Consider the following 21,890-nt stretch of genomic DNA (forward strand, 5'->3'; position numbering starts at 1 on the left):
TGGACCAATTTCTGGGGTAGCTGATCTCACGCCACGGCAAAAAATGGGTGTGGCCATAACCTGCGTGCCGTGGCAAAGAAATGGGCATGGTCATGACCGGATGAGGGCGGAGCTAACTGTAATTTAAAGTGAACCTGAGGTGAGAGTGATATGGAGGCTGCCATATTTATTTCCTTTTAAACAATACTAGTTGCCTGGCAGTCCTGCAGTAGTGAACTGAATTACACCAGAAACAAGCATGCAGCTAATCTTGTCAGTTCTGACAATATTGTCAGAAACCCCTTGCTGTATGCTTGTTCAGGGTCTATGGTTGAAAGAATTAAAGGCAGAGGACCAGCACAGCAAGGCAACTGGTATTGCTTAAAAGGAGATGAATATGGCAGCCTCAATATTATTCTCACCTCAGGTACCCTTTAAAAGTGCAACGCAAAGACAGTGGCCCCAAGTTTTGGTGACCCTTTCCCCAGAAAATTCACATAATTGTGCAGGTTTTCTCAAGAAAATACACATAATGTGAGCAGATTTAAATAGAAAATACGTTCAATCATGTCAGCAGATTTGACCAAAAAACACGTTCAATCATGTGGCAGATTTGACCAGAAAACACGTTCAATCGTGCGGCAGATTTGACCAGAAAATAGTTCAATCATGTCGGCAGATTTGACTAGAAAATATGTGCAATCATGTGGCAGATTTGACTAGAAAATACGTTCAATCATGCGGCAGATTTGACCAGAAAATAGTTCAATCATGTCGGCAGATTTGACTAGAAAATATGTGCAATCATGTGGCAGATTTGACCAGAAAATAAATGCAATCATGTGGCAGATTTGACCAGAAAATACATGCAATCATGTGGAAGATTAGACCAGAAAATATGTGCAATCATGTCGGCAGATTTGACCAGAAAATACATGCAATCATGTGGAAGATTTGACCAGAAAATACATGCAATCATGTCGGCAGATTTGACCAGAAAATATGTGCAATCATGTGGCAGACTTAACCAGCAAATACACCTGATAATATAATTATAAAAAAAAAACATTTACTCACCTGCAGCAGACCTCCTGTCCCAGCCTCCGTCCGGCGCGCAGCTCCCACGATCCTCTGCAGCCAGCAACTGAAACTCCCGCGCTGAGAGCAGGGCTACGGGAAAATGGCGCCCAAAGCCCTGCACTGCAGACTCAGTCTCCAGAGCAGGACTTCAGACGCCATTTTACCGTAGCCCTGCTCTGATGCTGTCGGAGCTGCGCTGTGACCTGCGGGCTGCTGCTGTCAGTGAACTGACTGTCTATTAGATGCTGAAAGTCAGTTCACACTGGGGGGTGCTTGGAAAATTTTAGGGGGTGCTTCAGCACCCGAAAACACCCCTCTGGCGCTGCCACTGGCGGGGAGGAGAGATGGAGAATTGTAGGGATGCAGCTCTAGCTATACTAAGTATAGCTAGATCACAAAGCAACTTTAACCACTTTATCCACCACTGCAGTATATCCACGTCCTCTGTGACTTCATCTAAGCCACGAGGATATAGATATACATCTTGTAGCAGAAACAATGCTGTGCAGGATGGGGCTTGCTCCTGTGCACATTTTTTGGCACTATCTGATGCAGCACTAATTGGTGAACGGGAATATATGTTCCCTGAGCTAATGAGATTGATTTTTACCATTAAAAATACTTTTATTTTCTCAGTTCATAGTGAAAAAATACAATCTGTAGCATTATTTCAGAATCAACTATCTTAACCATAAATTGTGACAGGAATATAATCTAAGTTTTGTGATAAACGGCAAGAATAGCCAAACAAAATTTGTGGTTTTTATCCACAGTAGCACTTTTTATTTTTAAACTGGAATTGGTAAAACTGAGAAATAAGGCGTTTTTTTTCTTGTTTTTCCATTCAAATTCATAGAAAACAAAATTGTTCAAGGGAAAAATGGCATACAATGAAAGCCTAGTTTATCTTGAAAAAAACAATATATATTTCATTTCTGTGTCATACGTAGGGATCAAGTTATTGCTGATTAAATAAGGACATAGCTAAACTGTCAAAAGGTGGGGAAACAAGGTCTGGATGCAAAGTGGTTACATTTCCCTCCAGGGCTCCCAATTTGTCTATTAACAGACCAATGGGGGTGCCATGGAGGGAAATTTAAAGATTGTGCTCTAGCTATACTTAGTATAGCTAGAGCTGTGTGGGCAGCGGCGGTGTGTGGCTGTGGGTACACGGTGGAGATCTTCAATCAAGTTAACAAGAGGATATTGGCGTGGGAAGTATTTATGGTTAATTAAGAAAAATAAGACTTTTTTTGTTGTGTTTTTAGAGCCCCTTGTCCATGGATTGGACAATGGCTCTGGGGAAAGCGGGAGGCTTGGCTTCCCCTCCCCCAGAACCTCCCATACCATGGACCATGCGGGCCAGTATAGTTCTGGGTGCGAAGCCCCACACGGCCGGTGCTACATGGGGAACAAGGGGTTAAAGAGGCTCAGAAAGGGGGATCCCACTTAATTTTTTGCTAGGTATTTGACAGCTGATCCTCCTCTGCCATTCCACTGACTGGGTTTTGGTATACATTTTACACCTTTTTTAAAAGAAATTGTGGCTACAGAGAGATGCCCTGCAAGTTTTAGAAGTTCGAATGCCATTAAAGTCTATGGAGCCCACATCGGTGCTCAACCTTATTTCAACGTTTGGGGAATACTCAGGCCTACAGATAAACTGGACTAAGTCACTACCTTTAGATCCTCTGCCAGATAACCCCATAATTATGTCACCACTTCAGGTGGTTAACCACTTCCCGACCGCCTAACGCACAGAGGCGGCCGGGAAGTGGAGCCCTGAAGGACCGGCTCACCCACAGAGGCGGCGGTCCTTCTAAGGGCATGGGCGGAGCGATCGCGTCATCCGTGACGCGATCCTCCGTCGGCGCCTGTCACCGCTCGCCCGCCGCAACATCCCGCCGGCTATACGGAAGCGCCGGCGGGATGTTAACCCCGCGATCGCCGCATACAAAGTGTATAATACACTTTGTAATGTTTACAAAGTGTATTATACAGGCTGCCTCCTGCCCTGGTGGTCCCAGTGTCCGAGGGACCACCAGGGCAGGCTGCAGCCACCCTAGTCTGCACCCAAGCACACTGATTTCTCCCCCCCCCTGCCCCAGATCGCCCACAGAACCCCTCAGACCCCCCCCTGCCCACCCCCCAGACCCCTGTTTGCACCCAATCACCCCCCTAATCACCCATCAATCACTCCCTGTCACTATCTGTCAACGCTATTTTTTTTATCTCCCCCCCTGCCCACTGCCCCCTCCTGATCACCCCCCCACCCCTCAGATTCTCCCCAGACCCCCCCCCCCCCCAGACCCCCCCCCCCCCCTGTGTACTGTATGCATCTTTCCCCCCTGATCACCTGTCAATCACCCATCAATCACCCCCTGTCACTGCCACCCATCAATCAGCCCCTAACCTGCCCCTTGCGGGCAATCTGATCACCCACCCACACCAATAGATCGCCCGCAGATCCGACATCAGATCACCACCCAAACGCAGTGTTTACATCTATTCTCTCCTCTAAACACCCACTAATTACCCATCAATCACCCATCAATCACCCCCTATCACCACCTGTCACTGTTACCCATCAGATCAGACCCTAATCTGCCCCTTGCGGGCACCCAATCACCCGCCTACACGCTCAGATTGCCCTCAGACGCCCCCTTATCAATTTGCCAGTGCAATATTTACATCGGTTCTTCCCTGTAATAACCCACTGATCACCTGTCAATCACCCATCAATCACCCCCTGTCACTGCCACCCATCAATCACCCCCTGTCACTGCCACCCATCAATCAGCCCCTAACCTGCCCCTTGCGGCAATCTGATCACCCACCCACACCAATAGATCGCCCGCAGATCCGACATCAGATCACCACCCAAACGCAGTGTTTACATCTATTCTCTCCTCTAAACACCCTCTAATTACCCATCAATCACCCTCTATCACCACCTGTCACTGTTACCCATCAGATCAGACCCTAATCTGCCTCTTGCGGGCACCCAATCACCCGCCTACACGCTCAGATTGCCCTCAGACCCCCCCCCTTATCAATTCGCCAGGGCATTATTTACATCTGTCCTTCCCTGTAATAACCCACTGATCACCTGTCAATCACCTGTCAATCACCCATCAATCACCCCCTGTCACTGCCACCCATCAATCACCCCCTGTCACTGCAAAGAAATGAACAGCGCTACTTAAAAACAGATGAGTGCTTACCTGCAAAAAAGTGCACATCCCACTCATGGGATTCAAATACACAATGAGCATACACATGACCTGTCTACCACTTGGAGGATGTTAGTTTCTGCTAACAATTTGCAATTTGTTAGGTACTTGTCCCTCCCACTGTCGAAGAAGTCTTTCCTCCATGGGAGGGGACCTACCACTAACTAAATTCTACCTATGCATATGCATAGCCTGGGCGCGCTACCAGTAAAATTGAGAATTGCGCAAAAAAAGTGGGATCAGCGCATCACCAGGCCGCCTCTGAATGGCCTCAGCTCAGAGATGCGCTGAGCCCCCCCAGAAACTGCAAACGCACCTTGAACCCAAACAGAGGCTCTGCATATACACCAAAGGAAAACTATTAAGTGGGAGCAGCTGACCAGAAATAAATCAATCAAACATAGCAAAGAAATGAACAGCGCTACTTAAAAACAGATGAGTGCTTACCTGCAAAAAAGTGCACATCCCACTCATGGGATTCAAATACACAATGAGCATACACATGACCTGTCTACCACTTGGAGGATGTTAGTTTCTGCTAACAATTTGCAATTTGTTATGTACTTGTCCCTCCCACTGTCGAAGAAGTCTTTCCTCCATGGGAGGGGACCTACCACTAACTAAATTCTACCTATGCATATGCATAGCCTGGGCGCGCTACCAGTAAAATTGAGAATTGCGCAAAAAAAAAAGGTGCGTTTGCAGTTTCTGGGGGGGCTCAGCGCATCTCTGAGCTGAGGCCATTCAGAGGCGGCCTGGTGATGCGCTGATCCCACTTTTTTTGCGCAATTCTCAATTTTACTGGTAGCGCGCCCAGGCTATGCATATGCATAGGTAGAATTTAGTTAGTGTTAGGTCCCCTCCCATGGAGGAAAGACTTTTTCGACAGTGGGAGGGACAAGTACCTAACAAATTGCAAATTGTTAGCAGAAACTAACATCCTCCAAGTGGTAGACAGGTCATGTGTATGCTCATTGTGTATTTGAATCCCATGAGTGGGATGTGCACTTTTTTGCAGGTAAGCACTCATCTGTTTTTAAGTAGCGCTGTTCATTTCTTTGCTATGTTTGATTGATTTATTTCTGGTCAGCTGCTCCCACTTAATAGTTTTCCTTTGGTGTATATGCAGAGCCTCTGTTTGGGTTCAAGGTGCGTTTGCAGTTTCTGGGGGGGCTCAGCGCATCTCTGAGCTGAGGCCATTCAGAGGCGGCCTGGTGATGCGCTGATCCCACTTTTTTTGCGCAACCCCCTGTCACTGCCACCCATCAATCAGCCCCTAACCTGCCCCACGCGGGCAATCTGATCACCCACCCACACCAATAGATCGCCTGCAGATCCGACATCAGATCACCATTCAAGCGCAGTGTTTACATCTATTCTCTCCTCTAAACACCCACTAATTACCCATCAATCACCCATCAATCACCCCCTATCACCACCTGTCACTGTTACCCATCAGATCAGACCCTAATCTGCCCCTTGCGGGCACCCAATCACCCGCCTACACGCTCAGATTGCCCTCAGACCCCCCCTTATCAATTCGCCATTGCATTAGTTACATCTGTTCTTCCCTGTAATAACCCACTGATCACCTGTCAATCACCTGTCACTGCCACCCATCAATCACCCCCTGTCACTGCCACCCATCAATCACACCCTGGCACTGCCACTCATCAATCACCCCCTGTCACTGCCACTCATCAATCAGCCCCTAACCTGCCCCTTGCGGGCAATCTGATCACCCACCCACACCAATAGCTCGCCCGCAGATCCGACGTCAGATCACCTCCCAAGGGCAGTGTTTATATCTGTTCTCTACCCTAAACACCCACTAATTACCTATCAATCACCCCCTGTCACTGCTACCTATCAGATTAGACCCCTATCTGCCCCTAGGGCACTCAATCACCCGCCCACACCCTCAGAATGCCCTCAGGCCCCAGCCCTGATCACCTCGCCAGTGCATTGCTTGCATCTATTCCCCCCTCTAATCACACCTTGAGACACCCATCAATCACTTCCTGTCACCCCCTAGCACACCTACCCATCAGATCAGGCCCTAATTTGCCCCGTGTGGGCTCCTGATCACTCGGCCAAACCCTCAGATCCCCCTCAGACCCCCTTCCGATCACCTCCCCAGTGCATTGATTGCATCTATTTTCCCCTCTAACCACCCCCTGAGACACCCATCAATCACCTCCTGTCACCCCCCTAGCACTCCTATCCATCAGATCAGGCCCAATACAACCTGTCATCTAAAAGGCCACCCTGCATATGACCGGTTCCACAAAATTCGCCCCCTCATAGACCACCTGTCATCAAAATTTGCAGATGCTTATACCCCTGAACAGTCATTTTGAGACATTTGGTTTCCAGACTACTCACGGTTTTGGGCCCGTAAAATGCCAGGGCGGTATAGGAACCCCAGAAACGGACCCCATTTTAGAAAAAAGACACCCCAATGTATTCTGTTAGGTGTATGGCGAGTTCATAGAAGATTTTATTTTTTGTCAAAAGTTAGCGGAAATTGATTTTTGTTTTTTTTCACAAAGTGTCATTTTTCACTAACTTGTGACAAAAAATAAAATCTTCTATGAACTCGCCATACACCTAACGGAATACCTTGGGGTGTCTTCTTTCTAAAATGGGGTCACTTGTGGGGTTCCTATACTGCCCTGGCATTTTAGGGGCCCTAAACCGTGAGGAGTAGTCTAGAAAACAAATGCCTCAAAATGACCTGTGATTAGGACGTTGGACCCCTTAGCGCACCTAGGCTGCAAAAAAGTGTCACACATGTGATATCGCCGTACTCAGGAGAAGTAGTATAATGTGTTTTGGGGTGTATTTTTACACATACCCATGCTGGGTGGGAGAAATCTCTCTGTAAATGGACAATTGTGTGTAAAAAAAAATCAAACAATTGTCATTTACAGAGGTATTTCTCCTACCCAGCATGGGTATGTGTAAAAATACACCCCAAAACACATTATACTACATCTCCCGAGTACGGCGATACCACATGATTGGCACTTTTTTGCAGCCTAACTGCGCTAAGGGGCCCAAAGTCCAATGAGTACCTTTAGGATTTCACAGGTCATTTTTGTTTCAAGACTACTCCTCACGGTTTAGGGCCCCTAAAATGCCAGGGCAGTATAGGAACCCCACAAATGACCCCATTCTAGAAAGAAGACACCCAAACGTATTCCGTTAGGAGTATGGTGAGTTCATAGAAGATTTTATTTTTTGTCACAAGTTAGCGGAAAATGACACTTTGTGAAAAAAAACAATTAAAATCAATTTCCGCTAACTTGTGACAAAAAAATAAAAACTTCTATGAACTCACCATACTCCTAACGGAATACCTTGGGGTGTCTTCTTTCTAAAATGGGGTCATTAGTGGGGTTCCTATACTGCCCTGGCATTTTAGGGGCCCTAAACCGTGAGGAGTAGTCTTGAAACAAAAATGACCTGTGAAATCCTAAAGGTACTCATTGGACTTTGGGCCCTTTAGCGCAGTTAGGGTGCAAAAAAGTGCCACACATGTGGTATCGCCGTACTCGGGAGAAGTAGTACAATGTGTTTTGGGGTGTATTTTTACACATACCCATGCTGGGTGGGAGAAATACCGCTGTAAATGGACAATTGTGTGTAAAAAAATCAAAAGATTGTCATTTACAGAGGTGTTTCTCCCACCCAGCATGGGTATGTGTAAAAATACACCCCAAAACACATTGTACTACTTCTCCCGAGTACGGCGATACCACATGTGTGGAACTTTTTTGCACCCTAACTGCGCTAAAGGGCCCAAAGTCCAATGAGTACCTTTAGGATTTCACAGGTCATTTTGAGAAATTTCGTTTCAAGACTACTCCTCACGGTTTAGGGCCCCTAAAATGCCAGGGCAGTATAGGAACCCCACAAATGACCCCATTTTAGAAAGAAGACACCCCAAGGTATTCCGTTAGTAGTATGGCGAGTTCATAGAAGATTTTATTTTTTGTCACAAGTTAGCGGAAATTGATTTTAATTGTGTTTTTTCACAAAGTGTCATTTTCCGCTAACTTGTGACAAAAAATAAAATCTTCTATGAACTCACCATACTCCTAACGGAATACCTTGGGGTGTCTTCTTTCTAAAATGGGGTCATTTGTGGGGTTCCTATACTGCCCTGGCATTTTAGGGGCCCTAAACCGTGAGGAGTAGTCTTGAAACGAAATTTCTCAAAATGACCTGTGAAATCCTAAAGGTACTTATTGGACTTTGGGCCCTTTAGCGCAGTTAGGGTGCAAAAAAGTGCCACACATGTGGTATCGCCGTACTCAGGAGAAGTAGTATAATGTGTTTTGGGGTGTATTTTTACACATACCCATGCTGAGTGGGAGAAAGATCTCTGTAAATGGACAATTGTGTGTAAAAAAAAAATAAAAATTGTCATTTACAGAGATATTTCTCCCACCCAGCATGGGTATGTGTAAAAATACACCCCAAAACACATTATACTACTTCTCCTGAGTACGGCAATACCACATGTGTGGCACTTTTTTGCAGCCTAACTGCGCTAAGGGGTTCAAAGTCCAATGAGCACCTTTAGGCTTTACAGGGGTGCCCAAAATGTCAGGACAGTAAACACACCCCACAAATGACCCCATTTTGGAAAGTAGACCCTTCAAGGTATTCAGAGAGGGGCATGGTGAGTCCGTGGCGGATTTCATTTTTTTTTGTCGCAAGTTAGAAGAAATGGAAACTTTTTTTTTTTTTTTTTTTTGTCACAAAGTGTCATTTTCCGCTTACTTGTGACAAAAAATAATATCTTCTATGAACTCACTATGCCTCTCAGTGAATACTTTGGGATGTCTTCTTTCCAAAATGGGGTCATTTGGGGGGTATTTATACTATCCTGGAATTCTAGCCCCTCATGAAACATGACAGGGGGTCAGAAAAGTCATAGATGCTTGAAAATGGGAAAATTCACTTTTTGCACCATAGTTTGTAAACGCTATAACTTTTACCCAAACCAATAAATATACACTGAATGGGTTTTTTTTTTATCAAAAACATGTTTGTCCACATTTTTCGCGCTGCATGTATACAGAAATTTTACTTTATTTGAAAACTGTCAGCACAGAAAGTTAAAAAAATCATTTTTTTGCCAAAATTCATGTCTTTTTTGATGAATATAATAAAAAGTAAAAATCGCAGGAGCAATCAAATAGCACCAAAAGAAAGCTTTATTAGTGACAAGAAAAGGAGCCAAAATTCATTTAGGTGGTAGGTTGTATGAGCGAGCAATAAACCGTGAAAGCTGCAGTGGTCTGAATGGAAAAAAAGTGGCCGGTCCTTAAAGCGGAATATAACCCTGCATTTCAACTTTGCTCTAAAACATTATTTACAGCGTATTATATGCAAAAAGCATTTTTTTTTAGTAGACCAGCATTGGAAGGGTTAAACACAGAGGTTTTAAGTTCCCTGCAGACGTTCAGATAGTTACATTCTATTTAGTTAGATGTATCTATTGATAAACAGTTACACACTCTTTGGCTGTCCTCCAAGCTCCTTCTCAGTGAGAGAGATGAGTCACAATAAACACTTAGATACTTATTTGTAAACAAAAAGTATCTAACTGAAGTTCGGATGCGTCTGCAAAAATCTCCAGGGACTTTAAAGCCCTGTGTAACCCTTCCAATGCTGGTCTAGTAAAAAAAAAAAATGCTGGTTGCATATAATATACTGTAAATAATGTTTTAGAGCAAAGTTGAAATGCAGGGTTATATTCCGCTTTAAGGGGTAGAAAGCCCTAGGTCCTCAAGTGGTTAAACGCAGGGCCAGGCCGAGGCATAGGCTGGAGAGGCTTCAGCCTCAGGGCGCAGTGTAGGAGGGGGCGCACAATTCATTCAGCTGTCATTCCTAATTGTGTATGAAGCAGAAAGAAATAAGAAAAGGGGATACATAGCAGTGACTGCAAGCCAGATAACTAGATATTAAGGTGTTGGGGAGGTTGTGGGCCCTGTGGCGCCTCTTAGTCTAATAGCAATCAGTGTGTGACGGCTGGGGTGGGAGGGATGGAGGGGCGCACTTTGGTGGGGGCACTTGGGTGCTGAAGGACCTTGTCCCAGCTCTGGTTAAACGAATAACATATCTTGGGATTGAAATATCCCCGCAGGTTTCCTCTTACTATGGTCTCAATGTATTACCATTACAAAATCATATTAAATCTAAATTTCCCGTCTGGAGCACACTGTCTATATCACTAATAGGGAAAGTTAATCTAGTCAAAATGTGCATCCTCCCACATCTTCTCTATGTATTTAGAAATACACCTGTTCTCGGGGGCGTTGCTAGGATCCTAAGAGATCCGGGGCACTTCAGAAGGAAAATGGGTGTGGTCATGGGTGGAGTCAAATTTACATGACCTTAACAGCTGTCTACGTAGCTCTGCCCAGAAAAATCTTGGATGAACACAACTCCCAGCATGCCCCCATAAAGGCATCACAGCGCCTAGCATGGCACCACAGCACTCAGTATGCCCACATAGAGGCACCACAGCACCCAGCATACCCCCAATTGATGCACCACAGCTCCCAGCATAACCGCCATTGAGGCACCACAGCTGACTCTGCCTGGGGGACATCCGGGGCACCCCACAATAGATCCAGGGCACGTGCCACTGATCTATGGGGCTAGCAATGCCCCTGCCTGTTCTGATACCAAACTGCTTCTTCTCTGCTATAAATAAGCTGATAACGTCCTTTCTTTGAAGCTTATCATCCCCACGCATAGCCCTCTTCAACCTACAGCTGCCTGTGGAAAGGGGGGGTCTGGCTTTACCAATTCTTAAGCTTTATTATTGGGCAGTAGTTCTTCATACAGAATATTGGTGATTTAAACAATCCATATATAACCCAGCAACAGTACTAGAGGGCTGCCATGTAGGCTGGTGTAGGCCAGCTGCTGCCTGCCACATGCAAACACGTGCAAAGTGCTACATGCAAACACGTGCAAACTGCCACGTGCAAAGTGCAAACACGTGCAAAGTGCCACATGCACACACGTGCAAAGTGCAAAGTACCACGTGTAAACAAGTGCAAAGTGCCACATGTAAACAAGTGCAAAGTGCCAATTGCAAAGTGGCACGTGGCACTTTGCACGTGTTTGCACTTTGCACGTGTTTGCACTTTGCATGTGGCACTTTGCACGTGGCACTTTGCACGTGTTTGTATGTGGCACTTTGCACGTGTTTGCACGTGGCACTTTGCACATGTTTGCACGTGGCACTTTGCACTTTGGACACAATGTGGGCTGCACGACAGCTGTCTGGAACCTAGGCCTGATGTTATTTGACAGCCCTTTTTTGGGGGGGGGGATTTTAAGTCCCCACATCATCAATCAGTGTTCTCCTTTAAAAAATAATGATGCTACATGCCTCATTGACCCTAAAAAATTTTTATAAAGCAATTTAAAGTGCACTTCCGGGTTTTCTATCCATATATCTGAATTTGCCCGGATATCCCGGATAGTGGGGTCGGATATCCGATCCGGGTCGCATACCAAAATGCCCAAATCCGGATATCCAATCTGGATCCGGATATCTGGGTATCCGGATCCAGGTCAACCCGGATTTTGAAAAGGGAAATCCGAGCACCCCTGATATTGATATCTGATTTTAATGTGAAAATTAGTATCTCAGGAGGAGATGTATCTCATTTTTTGTACATATTACTTGGAGTGGGTGGGGGAGGGCTGACTTGAAAAGAAACCGGGGGATACTTTGTACAAGGGTGTTTGTAATTGTTGCACACTGTTATGTTATATGTTTTAAATTTTATGAAAATCAATAAAATGTTTAAAAAAAAAAAAAAAGTCTATGGAGCCCGCAACGAACGGCCGCTTTACAAATATTTCCAAAAATGTGATGTTTGCTACATCTCTGGGCGTAATACACATTACGAACAATGGCGGCGTCCAAATCATGGATGCAGCTCTGCACCAAAATAAGCTGTCTTGGTCTGTTTGCAGGTCCTTCCCCATATACTGCTGCATCCAGCCACATCACCATCACTCATCAGCAGTGGAGTAACTATTGATCACGAGCTGTTTTTTACGATCACGAGTTTGTTTTTCCCCCTCGTTTCCAGTGTTCTTCTTAACATAACCTGCAAATTTGGTGTTTTTAGCATCTAAGGGGGCTTTGCTATTAACCGTTAAAGTCGGCGGGGTTTTAATCACAAATAACAACTCGTGATTAGTGATTACATGCAGTTGGTCGACTTGAAACTGCACTCGAGTCGGATATCCCAATTCGGAAGTGGGCGGGGTCATGCTTGTGATTGCTCGTACTCGTGATCAGGGCTATCCGAGCAACCCTGCTCATCAGTTTGTAAGCTATCCATCCCACTCAGAGTAAATAAGAAAAGAACCACATGAACAAGGGGAGCTGATGATCTATTTGAGAAAAGGAAAAGATTTCTCATGGGAAAGGGGGTATCAGCTACTGACTGGGATGACGGCAATCCTGGGTTACAGTTCCTCTTTAACCACTTAAGGACCAGGGGATTTTCTTCTGATCGGTGCTGCGTGGACTCTCCAGCCCGCAGCACCGATCAGGAAATAGCCAGGGCGATCAGACTTCCACCCCTTTTTTCCCCACTAGGGGGATGTCCTGCTGGGGGGTCTGATCGCCGCCAGCTACCCGCACTTTCCCGGGGAGGCTCTTCAAAGCCCCCCTCCGCAGCGCTTTCCGCCCTCCCCGGCTTTCCCTCCCTCTCCCTTACCCTCAGCGATGGGATCAGCCACGCAACGCGTACAAACGCGGATGGCGTGCGTTCGCATGCGTTGCGTTCCGCACGCATGGTCGTCCGCGTTTGTAATGTGAACGGGGAGTAAGAGGTAATGCTTAGTCAGTCACTGGAGGGGAGCATGGAGATTAGGCAAGTTAGGTTCACTCAGATGCATAGGATGGGTGTACAGTAATGGAGGTGCAAGATCAGGTAGGACACAAAAGGAGGAGGACCCTGCCCAAAGGCTTACAATCTAGAGGATTATCAATCTAGAGGTTATCGTCCTTATGACTTGTTTACCAGATAAAATTAAAGAATTGATTTTTGATTTTATGCCCGACAGTTACACTTTAATTCAGCATAAGTATACCAAAAACACAATCCATCTAATAAAACCCCACAGTAATAAGTATGAAATAACATTTGGATTATTCCGCACCCATCCTGCTCTGTGTCACCATTAGGAACTCGCCAGCGATATAGCAGATATTATAGCGGATATGGCATAGCAGATGTTATTATTGATTGATAGAGCGCTGGCATCTTCCGTGCTGCCATAGGGTCCAGGAATGTTGTGCCCATAAACTCCTGACACATAAAGCTTTCCATTTGCATAACTGTCCATATAGTAGCACGCTGTGTTTTATATTCCATTAGGTGACATTGGGGGACTGATGTGTCTGTTCATTGGAGCCAGTATCCTTACCATCCTGGAGATCATGGATTACCTGTATGAGGTAAGACACATTAGGTACAGGCCTTGCCGTATGGTTCAGTGTTAGTTGTGGAGCGGACATCAGGGGTGTAACCAGGGGGGAGCAGAGGTGTGTGTGTACGTGGGGGGGGGGGGGGCTGAGGTAACTACTAACTTGCTGGCACCGGGGACTTCGGTTCCCACCCGGCTCCCTCTCGGGGGAGCCACCCGGACCATGTGGGATGCCACATGGCCAGGCCCTTTGGGTAACCACTGGGCACAGTAGGGGTCCTCCTCGGAGGACCCCAGGATCCTTCAACCCCTCGGGTGTTGGAGGATGCCACCCCCTGAGCCGATGGCAAAGGGGGAAGGTTCCCTTCTGGGAACAACCGGAAGGGCCCTACTGTATTGTGGGGCCGTGGCTACTCGTGCACGTTTTGTGGGGGTGCTTTAGGGCACTCACACTTTTTCCGTGCACGGGGCTAATAGCCTTGCTGACCGGGACTCCTGTTGCATGCAACAGGAGCCAAGACAAGCTAAAAAAACCAAAAAAACAAACAAACAAAAAAAAACAACTACTAACCTTCCCTTTCTCTGATACTCCAGATCATGTGGTTTTGTGGCTACATACTGTATGTTATGGGTGTGAAGATCCTGATGGCCACACTTGTTTTGTTTTATGACCCTTGTGAGATGACCTCTAGGTTGTGAGGGTCACCAAGGACCAAAGGAAGGGTTGTGAACATTAAAGGATACCCGAAGTGACGTGACATGATGAGATAGACTTGGGTATGTACAGTGCCAAGCACACAAATCACTATGCTGTGTTCCTTTTTTTCTTTATCTGCCTGAAAGAGTTAAATATCAGGTATGTAAGTGGCTGACTCAGTCCTGACTCAGACAGGAAGTGACTACAGTGTGACCCTCACTGATAAGAAATTCCAACTATAAAACACTTTCCTAGCAGGAAAAGGATTCTGAGAGCAAGAAAGAGGTAAAAAGGGGAATTTCTTATCAGTGAGGGTCACACTGTAGTCACTTCCTGTCTGAGTCAGGACTGAGTCAGCCACTTACATACCTGATATTTAACTCTTTCAGGCAGAGAAAGAAAAAAAGGAACACAGCATAGTTATTTGTGTGCTAGGCGCTGTACATATCCATGTCTATCTCATCATGTCACATGTCACTTCAGGTATCCTTTAAGAGGGGGCCCATAAATGTTTTCCTGGGGGGCTCCATGATTTGTAGATATGCCCATGACAGACATGCCAACATCTAACCAACAAACGTTAACACAGGTAATACCTTGCCTAAATGTACATAGTTTATGACAAGCTTTCGAAACTTCAAGTTTCTTCTTTACACATGACAGAGTTCAACAGATCTAAGCACTGATGGGGTCTTTTACATTTCAGACTATGTGACAAAGTGTCCAAAGACATGGTGTGAGATTGCAAAATAAGACTACAAAATCATATATGTAAGTCTTGTTACATAGACTTTTGTAGGGTTCTAATCCAGTTCTGTATCATACCTGAAGAAGAAACTTAAAAAGACACTGAAGCGAAAACAAAATTACGATATGATTTGTATGTGTAGTACAGCTAAGAAATAAAACATTAGGAGCAGAGACATACATCTAATATGTTTCCAGTACAGGAAGAGTTAAGAAACTCCAGTTGTTATCTATGCAAAAGAGCCACTCAGCTCAATGTCTTTCAAAGTCGCAGAGAGCTCTGTCTTCTGAAGCTTTTTATCTCAAGTGTCTCTAACTGTATTGTTTTTTTTCCTGCAGATGACAGTTCAAAAGTTAACTAGCCTGCTCTGTAAAATCATTTAGAATGCTGAGTGTAATGTGTAAATTGCAAATATTAGAGAATGATGCAATATTCTAAAAAACTAACTGAAAATAAAAATATAACAATATTTTCTTTGCTACTAATGTTTTAGTAATTATCCATACTATACAACCTGTCTCTTTAAAGTTTTGAAAGCTTGCAATAACAGTTAGTCATTAAAGGTATTACCTGAATCAACATTTGTTGGTTTGATGTCAGTATATTAGGTACAGCCCATGACTGAATCAGGACCGTCATTAAGGTGGCCACTAACGGTCCAATTTCTAGCAAAAGATCGTGGTAGCAATCAGATAATTCTGATCGGAAGAGACATTGTTCACTACATCATCAACGAACCAATCTTTGCTTCCTATCCATCACAACCAACAAGAAAATCCAAATTTTGGTTTGACTATTTTTATAATCGTTCGTAATCAATTGTGCCCATCAATGGAGATTATTTACAACCAATCCGATCAGAATTTCTGATCGCTTGAATGATTTATTTTTTTTTGCTAGAAATTGGACCGTTAGTGGCCACCTTTAGAGTCTATACAAACTCTGCAGGCTCCAAACAAGTTACACCTCAGGACTCCCCACCTCCATACTTGGTGACAGAGTATGAATACTAATTGTATGTTCTACTGGTGGCACCCTGGATAGAACAGAGAGGTTCAGATCTTTATACAGAGACCAACAAGACAGGAAGGGGCTGACAGGAAGGGGATAGAGCTTTACCACAAGACTATTATACGGTGAGAAGCAGGGTGGGCTTAATTATCCTAAAAAACAGACTACTATACAGAAACCACCAGGGTAGGCTGGGATATTAGTTATAAAGGGTTAATACCATTAGTTGTACCAAGAGAATCAATTATGAAGTGAAAAAAACTATAGACTGAGGTTTAGTTGCTGATTAGTAGCCCCAATAAAAAGCAATAGCAGTTACCTCAATTCACACTGCTATATGGACAAAATAACACCACCTTACATAAAAAACACTATGTTTCACCCCCTTAAAATTGGGACTTCGTCAGGGATACAGAAAAGTGCTTGTGCCAAAGTGCCCAATGTTAAAGTAGATTCATTTACATAGACCAGGGGTAGGGAACCTATAGCTCATGAGCCAGATGTTTTTCTTTTGATGGCTACATCTGGCTCACATACAAATCAGTAGGGGTTGATTCACTAAGCTACAATGCTCAAGCAGCGCAGCTTAGTGTGGCAGCGCAAGTAACATTTTCAAAGTAGGCATGCTACTGCTGTAGCGTGCACTACTAACTTACTCGTGCTACCCCCAAAACGAATAGCTGCTCCAATTGTTCCACTCTGGACTTGTCAGGTCCAGTGACGTTGTAGAATGTTATCCTCGCACTTTGATTGGCCCAATAGGCTGCCTGTCACTTGACAGGCAGCCTATTGGGCCAAAGTGCAGGGATTTCGTCCTACAAAGTGAATCAACCCCCAAGTCAGCTAGCTAATTGTACAAGCTGTTAGTCGGTATTTCTCCTGTCTGGCTCTCAGAGAAATTGCTGATGTTGCTGAAACCCAAGAGAAGCTGAAGACGTGTCTGACACTTCCACTGCCCAGCGGAACAACTGTATACACATCAACATGACAACAGGGATGTGGGCCCTACTGTTCCAACATATTGTATGGCTCTCACGGAATTACATTTTAAAATATGAGGTGTTTATGGCTCTCTCAGCCAAAAAGGTTCCTGACCCCTGACATAGACAATAATAATTTACATCATATTACAAATTGACAGTCGTTTAGCTAAGAAAGCAGCCAAAAGGGCTGTCAATTTGCGATATGATGTGAATTATTAATGTTCATATAAATGAATGTACTTTAGCACTAGGTATTCTTGCACAAGCACTTTTCTGCACCCCTGACAAAGCCCCAATTTTAAGGTGGTGAAACATGTAGGGTTTTTTATGTAGGGTGGTGTTATTTTGACTACTTATCAGCAACTAAAGCTCAATCCACAGTTTTTTCACTTCACAATTGATTTTATTGGTACAACTAATGGTTTTAACCCTTTATAACTAATAAAAGTGAAGTTTTAGGCCTTAGTCTCCCCCAATAAGGTTACATTTTGTGTGTTCAGTTAAATCAGGTGTGTGTGTACTCTAGGCTGGGATATCATTAGAACCAGCCAACTGTACAGAGAACACCAACGTTTGGCATTAACCTAACAACAAGACCATCAATGCGGGTGGGGCTGTTCCAAGAACAAGACCATTATACAGAGTACCAAAGTAGACAGAGTTAATAATTATATTAATAATATTGCATATTTATATAGTGCCTACATATTTGGCTGCGCTTTTACAGAATGTATTTAGTCAATTTCAGACCATTATACATAGACTACCAGGGAAGGTAGCGTTATCCCAAGAACCAAGCAGTTATACAGAGATGAACAGGATAGACAGAATTATCCTAAGCCTCCAATAATTATACTGTGACCACCAGTATAGGCAGCACTATTGCAAGAACTACCCAGGGTGGGTAGTCCTATTTCAAAAACCAGACCTATATACAGAAACCATCAAGGTGGGTGGGGCTATTCCAAGAGCCAGACAAATATATTGAAACCACCAGAGTAGGTGGAGAAGTCCAAACAACCAGACCATTATACAGAGACCTTCAGGGTAGGCAGACCAGTCAAAGCAATCAGACCATTTACAGAGACCACCAGGGTAGGCAAAATTATCCTAAAGCATCAATAGCCATTAACCAGACCATTAAAGTAGGACCACCAGGATAGGCAGAGTTATCATAACAATCAGACCATTAAATCAGACTACCAAAGTAGGCAGAGGTTTTCCAAGAGATAGAGCTTTATGCAAAGACCATTAGGTGGGGTGTGGATATTTAAGGGCCACCAGGATAAGGTAAAGTTTTCCTCTAGCTCCCATAGTTATAATGTGACCATCAGGGTAGGCAGAGCTATCCCAAGAACAAGACCTTGATTCAGAGACCACCAAGGTAGATACATTTATCTTAAAGGGATACTGTAGGGGGGGTCGGGGGAAAATGAGCTGAACTTACCCGGGGCTTCTAATGGTCCCCCGCAGACATCCTGTGTTGGCGCAGCCACTCACCGATGCTCCGGCCCCGCCTCCAGTTCACTTCTGGAATTTCTGACTTTAAAGTAAAAAAACCACTGCGCCTGCGTTGCCGTGTCCTCGCTTCCGCCGATGTCACCAGGAGTGTATAGCAGAAGCCCAGTATGGTGTGTGCCTGCGCAGTACGCTCCTGGTGACATCAGCGGGATCAAGGACACGGCAACGCAAGCGCAGTGGTTTTCTGACTTTAAAGTCTGAAATTCCAGAAGTGAACTGGAGGCGGGGCCAAAGCATCGGTGAGTGGCTGCGCGGGCACAGGATGTCTGTGGGGGACCATTAAAAGCCCCGGGTAAGTTCAACTCATTTTCCCCCGACCCCCCTACAGTATCCCTTTAAGAACCAGACCATTCTACAGAGACAACCAGGGTGGGCAGGGTTATCTTAAGAACCATAATGGAAAGGCCCCCAGGGAGGTGCAGCATTATCCTTGAGGGCCCGTTTCCACTATCGCGAATCCGCATGCGTTGCCCGCATGCGGATTCGCACAGTCAGTACAAGTGGATGGGACTGTTTCCACTTGTGCGTTTCCCCGCACGTTTTTCTGTGCAGAAAAAATCTGCAGGGTAGGGCCCTCAGAATTCGCCTGCGTGTGGAATGCAGGCGAATCACACGCAATGTATTTAATAGGGAAATCGCATGCGTTTTCCCCATGCGTTTTTTGCCGCGATTTCGCATGCGATTTCGCATAGGTATTAATGTTAATTTACACAGGCAGTGACATGGTTAAATTCGCATACAGCCTTACCTATGCGAAATCGCATGCGAAATCGCGGCAAAAAACGCATGCGGAATCGCACCCGCATGCGATTTGCCTGCGGTGATTCGCCGGCGATTCCGCAACGCTATAGTGGAAACGGGCCCTAAATCAGACCAATACACAGAGACTATCAGAGTGTATGGAGATTTCATAAGTAACCGGGCATTATACAGAAATTACCATGGTGGCCAAAGTTATCCCAAGAACTGGGCCATTATAAAGAGATCATATGGATAGGTGGGGTATGCCAATAACCAGACCACCAACTTTATATGGGTAAACATATACATATGTCCCAACATATAAACCTATGTTCTATTTATTCAGATATCAGATGTTCAGGGATAAGAACCTCTGTGGTCTCAAATGTCTTACCTACTCCTTTCTGGTATTTTGGGATAATGCCCTGTAGTGTAACTGTAATATATCTCAAATATTCCTGCAGGTGTTCCAGTTCTGTCTAATGTCATATATCTCATATACCCCCTCTAGGTGATCCGGGATAAAGCTGTTGCCCATCTCAAAAAGAGAAAAAAGTCTCAGAGTAAAGAAGAGAACATTGTGGTAAACTCAACCTAGAGCGGTGGTGAGAAAAGAGACAAAGATAGATGACAAGTCAGACACTCAATTAATAGTCCCACTCCATGGCATATTTACATATGTATTGCCTGTAATGATCAGACCAGAACTGGGCTGTGGCCACCTCCAGAGGGAGGATGTTGGGCATTTCCAACCATCTCCAACAGACTTGAATCAAGGTTTATGATTGGTCAATGTCAGGAACTACTCCAGTTTTGCTTATATTTTCCTCGTACAGGTTCTGATCAATCTGCTTCAATGTGTTACGGTCCAGGAGAGATACAAATCAAATGACTCGCCTTCAGATAAGGTTATCTCATGTGTTCATTGCAGTCCTATAGACTAGTGTTTTGAGGCCATCAGGGTCTCTTTATCAAGGTAAAATAAATCCACACAATGTCCAGATGCATTCCTGATGATCCACTGCATCCACCAAACCTTTTCAGCCACTGGACCACTGCAAGTGCATCTAGATGATGATTTGTGGAATTGTTATCCCTTGACCCCGGAGATCTCAAAATGATGCTTTATACAACTACAATAAACGGATAACCTTATCTGAAGAGGGTTGATGACCTCTACTTTGGTTTAGATCTATGCTTCAAGGACACCCAAGGCGAAAATAAACGAATGAAATAAACAATTGTATCTATCTTTCTTCTCCTAAAAATGACTTTTTAAGATATTCCACAGTTTTATTTTATGTTTAAATCTACTTTCTAAGTTTTAATTGTTTTATTGTTTTTGCTCAATGACTCATTCATTGAAGTATGCCAGAGCTAAAATCTATGAAGTATTGACCTTTTTTTTTTTATCTCTGTCCTGCTCTCAGAAGCCATTTTCTGCTAGGAAAGTACTTTATAGTTGGCGGTCACACTGTAGTCACTTCTGGTCTGTCAGGACTGAGTCAGCCACTTACATACCTGATATTTAACTCTCAGGCAGAGAAAGAAAAAAAGGAACACAGCAAAGTTATTTGTGTGCTAGGCACTGTGCATACCCATGTCTATCTCATCATGTCACATGTCACCTCGGGTATCCTTTAACCACTTGCCGACCGCCTACTTCATATTGGCGGTGGCAAAGTGGCAGCCCCAGGACCACGTAACGCAGATTGGCGTCAGGTCCTGGGGCACTCTCTGGCCGGGGATCGCGCGCTGGGATGCGCGCGCATCCGCCGGCAATAGGCTCCGCCCACCCGCGACGTCAACCCGCCAGGCCAATCGGAAGCGCCGGCGGGTTGTTAACCCGACGATCGCCGGATAGGAAGCGTATAATACGCTTTGTAATGTTTACAAAGTGTATTATACAGGCTGCCTCCTGCCCTGGTGGTCCCAGTGTCCGAGGGACCACTAGGGCAGGCTGCAGCCACCCTAGTCTGCACCCAAACACACTGATCTGCCCCCCCCTACCCCCTGATCGCCCACAGTACCCCTCAGACCCCCCCCCTGCCCACCCCCCAGACCACCGTTTGCACACAATCACCCCCCTAATCACCCATCAATCACTCCCTGTCACTATCTGTCAACGCTATTTTTTTTTTAGTCCCTAAACTGCCCCCTGCTCCCTCCTGATCACCCCCCCACCCCTCAGATTCTCCCCAGACCCCCCCAGACCCTCCCCCCCCCCCCTGTGTACTGTATGCATCTATCCCCCCTGATCACCTGTCAATCACCTGTCAATCACCTGTCAATCACCCGTCAATCACCCGTCAATCACCCCCTGTCACTGCCACCCATCAATCAGCCCCTAACCTGCCCCTTGCGGGCAATCTGATCACCCACCCACACCAATAGATCGCCCGCAGATCCGACATCAG

General features: G+C 45.2%; 1 protein-coding gene across 2 annotated transcripts in view; it reads left to right on the forward strand.

Moving 5' to 3' along the window:
* Positions 1–21,890, forward strand: part of LOC137518051 (acid-sensing ion channel 1C-like) — a 71,795-nt gene that overhangs the window by 35,277 nt on the left and 14,628 nt on the right. Inside the window, exons 8-9 of one of the 2 annotated variants that reach the window (XM_068235258.1) lie at positions 13,724–13,803; positions 19,985–20,056. In XM_068235258.1, the coding sequence (XP_068091359.1) occupies positions 13,724–13,803; positions 19,985–20,056 (152 nt within the window). Of the gene's footprint in view, positions 1–13,723; positions 13,804–19,984; positions 20,079–21,890 lie in introns of both variants that reach the window. The other variant, XM_068235259.1, reaches the window with a different exon arrangement.

This window comes from Hyperolius riggenbachi, chromosome 5 (assembly GCF_040937935.1).
Source record: "Hyperolius riggenbachi isolate aHypRig1 chromosome 5, aHypRig1.pri, whole genome shotgun sequence".
Taxonomy (NCBI): Eukaryota; Metazoa; Chordata; class Amphibia; order Anura; family Hyperoliidae; genus Hyperolius; species Hyperolius riggenbachi.